Genomic DNA, 9,475 nt, shown 5'->3' with positions numbered 1-9,475 from the left:
GGGGGGGGTGTGGGGTGGGTGGGGAGAAGTTAGTTTATCTCAATTTTGGAAAATCTTACATGTGCATGGGTGTGTCTCTATGTGATTGAGTTCATTTAGAAAAGGTAAAAGTTACCTGTATGGCTGTAAATTTTAGTTCTGTTTCCATTGTCAATATCACTCCATGCTAATTTTATTTGTTTGGCTAGCTTTTCGTAGGAGTGGATTTCCATCAAAATGTTCTTCGAGAGATACATAATAACGTCCTTATGATGCTGCAATCAAAGAACTTTGATAAGTGAAATTTGTATCGAATTCTGATGGATATATAGAAGAGCCAGAGGAGGAAGAAATCTCAAGTTCTGATGATGAGGACGTTTCCTTTTGAGGGATCACATATGGTACCTCTGAAGCTGTTGGAGAAAACCTTCTCCAAGATCATAACGATGGTACTATTAAATTTTAATGATCCAAACATAGAAAGACGACTGAGGATTAAATTAGTAGGTTTATCTTTGAGCTAGTTGTGGTCTCGATTTGAATAATGGGGTAACAAACTTTTTGTGCTTGTTAAATTTCAAATTGACTTTGGATTTGATTTATGTTTCATGAAAAATTTGTCCTGAACAAAGACATGTCCTAAAATTTTGGGGCTTTCTAATTAATGGTTCATTTGCATTCTCATTATTATTAGCATGATAATATGAATTTATCATTTTTGTCAACTTATCTGAAAGGGTGATCAAAATTTGGAAATTTTTTTGCCTGTGTCCATACAAACATCTATTGAAATGATGAGAATTGGATCTGCAAAACTGTGAATGGATTGAGCCAAAGGATTGGATTCCTGCCATGTTGATTAAGAGGGAGAATCTGAAATTGGAATATGGTAGAATTGAAACTTGATGAAGGATCTGATATTTATGAGTCAGATTGGACTACAGGTTTAAAACTTGTTCTATGTGAATGGAATTAAAATGGATTTTTCATGAATACGATGGCAAAGGTGATTGAATGCAGCTTTAAATCAGTACAAAAGTAGCAGAAAGCGTCTTAGGAAAGAGCTGCCAATACTGTATCCTTAATTTACAAGATGCAGACATTAAAGACCTTCAGGATTGTGGTTAGCTGTATTCCTCCTTCAAAACCCACACAGTGATCAAGTTTTTCTTACCATTCTGTTGCTGTATGGGTATATGCATGCCTCTGCGAATGGATCTACCGATATTGTAGCACTAGAGAAACGTTACATAACTATGGGAATCATTGTTATTAAAAGGCGTCCCCTTAATAGCGCTTAGGTGCTAATGCGTTTTATGGGGGTTAAGGCATGAGTTGCCTTATTGGTAATGCATTATTTAATTTTTTTTGTTTATATTCTATTTCTATGTTTTCTAGTGGCTTGCGTACAAAAGTCTTATACACTACGTCATACCGAATCACATAAAAGGAACTAATGATCAAAAGGAACCCTCGTAGTCTCACACGCCTTGGCTTAGGCTTGAAAATGAAATCCTTGGCAGCGACAATTATCTCCATCGATTCCGGCTTCGACAACATTTTTCCAGCTACCATGGCTCCAGCAATTACTCCTCTGGCTACTCCAGCTTCGGCAAGGTAAGTAAAATAGTGTAAAAGTCTTCTTCTCTCTTCCCTTCTCTGGGGTTTTCAGCTGCTCATCATCTTTTTCTTCTTCCTTCTCTGTTTGAAGAACTTGAAGAAGAGCTTGATGGAGCTTGATGCCGACTCCAATTCATGGTTTGTGATCTCGGCAAGAGATCTCGTTTTTTGAAATTAGCGAGATGAAACATGAGGCGAGGTGAGAAATGTGCAAGATCTCGACCGAGATCTCGCCACTTAACTAGGTATCGATCAGGTTTCGGTCCAAATTTGGTCCAACCAAGTCATTTAAAGCCCGGATCTCGATGGTTCAACCCAAATAAAGAGAGTCGCTGGTTTCGCCCATATCTCGATGGTTTCGATTCTTGCTCTATATTTTTGGGAGAAAAACACCATAAAGCTATGGATTTGATGTTTCTTCTTGGAGATCTTCCTTGTTACGATCATTGAAGCAAAGATCTTCAACCTTGGTGGTGACTTTTCTTCTCAAGAACCTTTTAATGTAAAAATTTCTTTCCAAACCCATATTTTCCAGAAACATCATCAAAATCTTGATTCTTGCCATTAATTTTTTTATATGTGATACTACTAAGTGTGATCTATAAATTCATGGAAGAAAAAATATTTTTCTGTTTTTAAAATAATTTTTTTTTTAATTTTGCTGTTTAAATAATGCTTTTCTTGCAAAAATAAAATTAAAAAAAATATGATTTATATATGATGTTTGATACTCAATTTTTTATATGTTGCTCACCAAAGGCTGATCTACAGCCTCATGGTGTCCATATTTTTCTTTTAGTTGATAAATTAATTAATATATTTTCTGAAATATATAATATGGGAGAGGGATAGGTATGCTAGCACAGTACCTAGGAATTAGGTATGCTAGCGAATAGTGGCCGTCAGATGAAAGATAAAAGATCCTGTCCTTTTCCCATATAATATATATTAAATTGAGCTTGGTTTAAAAAAAAACTGACGTTTCCAGTGTGTCTAGAATGCCTGAAATAGGATAATTATACAGTTTCAAGGGCTACAAAGACCATATGCTCACCGAGATCAACCAACGAGTTAAATGCCAAAAAAATACAAATCTTGGCAAAATCTTGCCTCTTTTTTTTTTTCTTTTTTTTTTTGGGAGCGAGATGGATGGTGAGAGCGAGATCTTAAACCTTCCTCCGATTTAAACGGTGCTGCCATGATTAGATAGATTCTTCACATATGTTTCTTCCTTCTTCTTTTCTGTTTTTGGCTTCTATTTTTCTTTTTATTTATTTATTTTTTTCCTCTGTTTTTTCTTCTTGTTCCAGCTCCATCCTCTTCTTGCTTTTCTGGTTCTTCTTTTTTTCCCCCTTCTAATACTTCTTCCCAATGCTTGGGTGGCTCATTGGCTCCATTTGACGGCAACTTGGCACTCCTCCCTGAAGCCCTCTCTCTCCCCGATCTCCTCCTTGAAACCCTCCTTCTGCCTGCAATTGTTTCTTCTCATTCTTCTTCCATTCTCTGTTCTGTGTCTGTCTTTTTTTTCCCCCTCTTTCCATTTTTCGTTTGCTCCTCTGCCTTCTTCTATGCCGGTGGCGGTAATGATGGCTAGGCTGGTTTTTACTAGTGGTGGCTAGTGGCTTTGGCTGTTACTGCCGCTACTGCTGCTATTGCAAGGCTATGATTCAAAGTATATTGCGCATATGTTGATATAAGTTTCAATTTTGTGATTACATAACTTTATACCTCTCCTATCAAAAGCAAGCACTTTTACAAGCCAAATCCAATGGCTCTTCTAGTTGATTAGGAACTAATATCCACTCCGCTTTGCACTTTTCTTCGACATTGATTCTTCTTTATTCTTTCTTTTGTCTTCCTATTGCATGATATGTGAAAAAGTATAAATTAATCTATATATTGATTGAGATTGCTATTGTTGTAATGGTATAAATCTTTAAATCATATAATTTTTAATATGCTATTTGTGCCAAATACAATGGTTACGTTAAAAAACAACACTAGAACGCTTTATTAGATAAGGCGACGCTTTATGCCCGCCCTATCGCCAAAGCACTCCGAAAGACCCTCAAATGCCTCGATCGTCTCACTACCTTAATAACTATGATGAGAATGCATACCAAACTTAGATTAAATTTGAGAGTCACCAGGATGTACAGAAGGGAACTTTGGATCAATTCTAATGTCTAGCTCAAACGCTAGTGTAGTATGAAAGCAAAAAGCCACAGTAATGCCAATAGACTCTGCTTTTATTCATTCAAAAAAAAAGAAGAAAATGACTCCGCTTTTTCCCTATGGCCATTCTACATGATAGGTTTGAATGCATATCTGAGAAGTTTGATGGAACCGGTGGTCAAAAAAGCCCACTTGAGGTCTACACTGGATGTCAATTAGAGTAATACCTATTCTAATTGACCAAATTTTTGGTCTATCTCTACGGTTTCCTCTTCTCTTCTTCTTTCTTCATTCTCTTCCATTGTGTTGCGCAGGTGTTGGTTCCCATTCTTTTGTTCTCCTACAGCATGGATGGTGTTAGAAAATCCATTTGAAGTAGTGTAATCTTAGTTGGAAATGGTGTTCTGCAGAGATCCCACTGTTTATTCTTCTGGTGCATTGTGGGAGTATAGGCCTCCTTATTTGCATTCTCATACTATTAAGATGATGACCGTATTTTTCAAGGTACTTCTCATGGTATGACTGAAGCTGAGGCTCCCTGTTAGTTGCTTCTAACCCTTAGGCTCTTAGCTGGTCCGTTTCTTTCAATAAAATCATCAATTCTCGAAAGAGAAAGTGAATTAATGCTCATGCTCTTGAATTCTAAGTGTTTCATGAGTGGCCATCTTTCCTACAAGTCCTTTTCCTCTTACCTCAAGATTCCAATACCGTCTTCGAAAGTTCTCTCAAGAGGACAAACTCAAAACAGTTTTTTGAAAAAATTATTCTTTTGTTATCATTATCATCTTCTTTTTAAACTTTGGAGATATATTGTATATTTATGGATGGAAACTTTTTTCTATCTATTATTACAAAACCATTTTCTGGTAATTTAAATTATGTGGTTCTGCTTTATGCTCTGCTTTATGCAGTTGAAGAAAACTGTGCCTCTGTTTGGGGATTGTGTTGTGCCTCAATGGCAGAAAATTGCTGCTAGTGGCTACTAGAGGGAATTGGACGATTAAGTGAACCACAGTTCCTGATGCATTCAATGCATTGTCTGTATATTTATCCATCTCTGATCAAACACTTGATCAACATATTTTGTAACTCATAGTGCATCACTATTATTTATTTATTACATATTGATTAGCACTGTGTATGTGCATGCAACCAAATCACTGTACATTAGCACTTCCCATAATTTATCGAATACATTTGCACTTTCCATACTATATTGAGTAACTTGTATCTAGTCTCTTTATCTCATGCCATCATTGTGTATAAGCCTTTGTTTGCTGTCATCTAGCCCAGATCTGTTCTCCACCGAACATCACCGTGCTTCACCTCCCAACCCAGTTCTAACTCTCTGGGCGGCCTATTACAATCTACCTCAGACTATCTTTGACTCATAATCGATTCACACATTGTGATTAGAAAGCTGCAAGTTAAGAGCCTCTGGTGAAATGGGACTCTCATCCTAGAAGATATTGTGTCTTCAATATGTTTTTGTTGTTGACCTTGTCATCCAACATCTCCTCTCCAGTTGCCCTCTTGTTGAGTTTATGAGTCTCAAACTCTGTCATAGTCTGCTAATAATGAAAGTCTTAGTGGGCACCTTGCACTTAAGAACCTGATTGTGGAGTCCAAGGCGGAACTCTGCAAGATTGTGATCGATGCTCTAAATCTTGAAGCCTTGACCTTACAACACAAAGGGGAGTTGTCCTTTGAAATCAGTACAATAGGTCTCATAAATCCATCTCTTGTAAGAGTGTCAGTTTCAGAGGGCACCATTCGTGGGCTGATAACTAATCAGCCACTCCTTGTGACCTTGAACCTAGTTTCCTGCAATGGTATCCTTTGAAACAGACACTCTTACAAGAGATAGATCTATGAGACATAATAATTTCAAAGGACAACTCCCTTTTATCTTGTAAGGTCAAGGTTTATAGATTCGGAGCATCGAACCCAATTTTGGAGGGTTCCTTCCTAAACTCCACTATCAATGTCTTAAGTACAAGGTGCCCACAAGGCTTTCAGATTTAAAAACTACGACAAGTTCAAGACTTATAAACTCAATAAAATGGTAACCAAAAAGAAAATGTTTGATGACAAAATGATCAACAAAAACATATAGAAGACACAATGTCTTCCAGGATAAGAGTCTAATCTCACCAGAGGGCCTTAACTTGCGGCTCTCTAAGCACAATGTGTGAATCTATTTTGAGACAAAGACAGTCTTGAGGCAGATTGTAATAGGCCTAGTTTGCATATAATAGACAGAGGCTTAGAGCTGGGCTGGGCAGAACCGGGACATGGAATTGGCTGGGCTGGATTACAGCTAGCGGAGGCATATACATGGTGATGCACAATGATGTTGGACAAAGGCTTGGAGCTGGGTTGGGTGATGATGCTCTGTGGAGGCGACCTGATGTGTGCAAGGGGTTGTCCCCGGCTGTGGGACTGGATGGGTGGCTGAGGAAACTTGCGGCTGTAAAGGAGATGACACTGGTTGCTGACTTACAATAAAGGCAACAGATTCACAAGAAGGAACAAATCTTTAGTTCAATACTGGACGGGAGTGTTCTCAAGTGATCTCAGAGCAAGAAGGCTTTAGCACCATGATAAGAGAACTAGAATAATATGTGAAAGAAGAACTGAATTACTGTGTATTGTATTCACCATGCATAGAGGTATATATACAATAGGGATACACTATACAAGGTAAGGTGACTGTACAAGATAACTATGAGTATATAAGGTAGGCTGACTGTACAAGATAACTATGAATATATAAGTTAGGCTGACTCAATAGGATAAAGATTACAACTAGCATCATATAGTAACTGACTTGTTTACAACTAATACTCATCTACAACTAACAATGGCATCCAGGCTGCTTTGTCTGGATTGGCACTTTGGTTGGCCTAGGCACCGTGACAACTAGGTTATCATACGAGACATACATAAAGGTACTATATGTATTCTACAGATGAGGGTTTCCTGTATCAATAGTGCAGAAAAGTATTTATACATTAACTCTAGCTTTAGTGTTATACCAATCTGATTTAATATTTCAATATAATAATTAAAATTTTATTTGAAAAAGTAAAATCATTTTAAAGAACATATGTCAGTCATTGAAATAAATAATTAAAAAGAACCTTACGATTGTGTGTATTGTATTCATTGTGCATAGATGTATATATACAATAGATATACACTATATAAGGTAAGGTGACTGTACAAGATAACTATGAGTATATAAGGTAGGTTGACTCAATAGGATAAATATTACAGCTAGCATCATATAGTAACTGACTTGTTTACAGCTAATACTCATCTATAGCTAACAATGGCATCCAAGGGGCTTTGTCTGGATTGGTACCTTAGTTGCCTAGGCGCCTTGCTGGCATTGTCGTAAATTTTGACAAAGCCACCTGGATGCCATTGTTAGTTGTACAGTCACCTTACCTTGTATAGTGTGTCCCTATTGTAATTATACCTCTATGCACACTGAATACAATACACACAGATGTACGGTTCTTTCTAATTAATTAATTATTTCAATGGCTGGCATATGTTCTTTAAACAGATTTTATTTTTTCAAATAAAATTTTAATTATTATATTGAGATATTAAATCAAATTAGTATAACACTAAAGTGAGAGTTAATGTATAAATAGTTTTTCGCATTGTTCATAAAGGAAACATTCATTTGTAGAATACATAGAGTGCCTTTATATTATATATGTTTCCTATGATAATATAGTTGTCATGGTGCCTAGGCAAATTGAAGTGGTCAAGTGGGGCAAAATTTATGACAATGCCAGTAAGGCACCTAGGCAACTAAGGTGCCAACTCAGACAAAGCCGCCTGGATGCCATTGTTAGTTGTAGATGAGTATTAGCTGTAAATAAGGCAGTTACTATATGATGATAGTTGTAATCTTTACTCATAGTTATCTTATACAGTTATCTTATCTTGTATTGTGTCCCTATTGTATATATATCTCTATGCAGTGAATACAATACACACAGGTGTAAGGTTTTTTTTCCATTATTTATTTCAATAGCATATGTTCTTTAAATAGATTTAAATTTTTCAAGTAAAATTTTAATTATTCTATTGAGATATTAAATCAGATTGGTATAACACTAAAGCGAAAGTTAATGTATAAATAGTTTTCCACACTGTTGATACAAGAAACCTTCGTCTGTAGAATCCTCTCTCTCTCTCTCTCTCTCTCTCTCTCTCTCTCTCTATATATATATATATATATATATATATATATATAAAACGGTGCCTAGGCCAACCAAAGTGGTCAAGTGGGGCAAAATTTATGACAACACCAACAAGGCTCCTAGGCTACTAAGGTGTCGATCCAGACAAAGTTGCCTAGATGCCACTGTTAGTTGTAGATAAGTATTAACTGTAAACAAGTCAGTTACTATATGATATTAGCTGTAATCTTTATCCTATTGAGTCAGCCTACCTTATATACTCATAGTTACATTGTACAACCATCTTACCTTGTATAACTCTATGCACAGTGAATACAATACACACAGGCGTAATGTTATTTTTCAATTATTTATTTCAATGGCATATGTTCTTTAAACATATTTAACTTTTTCAAGTAAAATTTTAATTATTATATTGAGATATTAAATCAGATTAATATAACATTAAAGTGAGAGTCAATGTATAAATAGTTTTCTGCAATGTTGATAGAAGAAACCTCATCTGTAGAATCTTCTATATATATAAACATATAGTACCTAAGGGGCAATAGGGCCGGGTTGGGTTAGGCTTCTTAAAACCCTAGCCCAATCCTGAGTTCCCTTAATTGGGCCTAAACCCGCCCTGACCCTGATTCAGGGTCACAAAACTTCAACCCATGCCCAACCCTTACCCACCTTGATTGGCCCTGATTGACCTTGACCTTGACCTTAACCCTGGTTTGCTATCAAGGGTGAGAAGATATATTAAGGGTTTTGAGGTTTCAATGAATCAATGTCAAACAATATCTACAATTAGGTTGATATCAGGGTTAACATTAGGATCAAAATTAGGCCAAAAGTTAGGGTAAAAAAATCAGGACCGGGTTCAGGGCGGCAGGCCAAAGACATCAACCCTTACCCACCCTGACCCTAACTCAAGGTAACAAATTTCAGGGTCGGGCCAGCGCTTAGGGCCAAAATTTTGGATCGGTATTTGTTCAGGATCAGAGCGGGCCAAGGGTGGGTTCGGGCCATCAGGGCCAAACTTGCACCCCTAATAGTACCTTTATATATGTCTCCTATGATAACATAGTTGTCACGATGCCTATACAAGTAATTGAAGTAAATGAGATTTTAATTGTTGTGCATATATTCCACTGGTTGTTGATTCATCTATCGTAGGATAAATGGGGTATTTCTTAGGCGTCCAGGTGGCTTTGTCTGGAATTACCAAGGGGAAAACTAAATATTAAAGGGGGCTTATCATACATAGGTGCCAAGGCGTAACCTAGGTGATGCATTCAGTTGGCTTCGCCTGGATTGACCATGGCGCCAACTAAATACTAAAAGACTTATCATCCATAATTTTCAAGGCATCACCTAAGCAATGGATCCAGTTGGCTTTGTCTGGATTGACCAAAGCGCCAACTAAATACCAAAGGCCTTATCATATATAGTTGTCAAGGTGTCCAGACAGCTTTGTCTGGGTTGGCGCCTTG

The 9,475-nt window shown here is 37.0% G+C and overlaps 1 protein-coding gene across 4 annotated transcripts in view; it reads left to right on the top strand.

The window, feature by feature from the left end:
* Positions 1-675, top strand: part of LOC122093748 (putative F-box/FBD/LRR-repeat protein At3g59240) — an 8,647-nt gene extending 7,972 nt beyond the window's left edge. For 3 of the 4 annotated variants that reach the window (XM_042664214.1, XM_042664215.1, XM_042664216.1), the window contains one exon: positions 199-675. In XM_042664214.1, the coding sequence (XP_042520148.1) occupies positions 199-281 (83 nt within the window). In that variant the 3' untranslated portion in view covers positions 282-675. Of the gene's footprint in view, positions 1-188 lie in introns of all 4 variants that reach the window. The other variant, XM_042664217.1, reaches the window with a different exon arrangement.
* Positions 676-9,475: the final 8,800 nt, after the last annotated feature.

Source organism: Macadamia integrifolia, chromosome 11, assembly GCF_013358625.1.
Source record: "Macadamia integrifolia cultivar HAES 741 chromosome 11, SCU_Mint_v3, whole genome shotgun sequence".
NCBI classification, from domain to species: Eukaryota; Viridiplantae; Streptophyta; class Magnoliopsida; order Proteales; family Proteaceae; genus Macadamia; species Macadamia integrifolia.
Note: the sequence above shows the minus strand (reverse complement) of the source record. Positions and strands in the feature narration are given on the sequence as shown.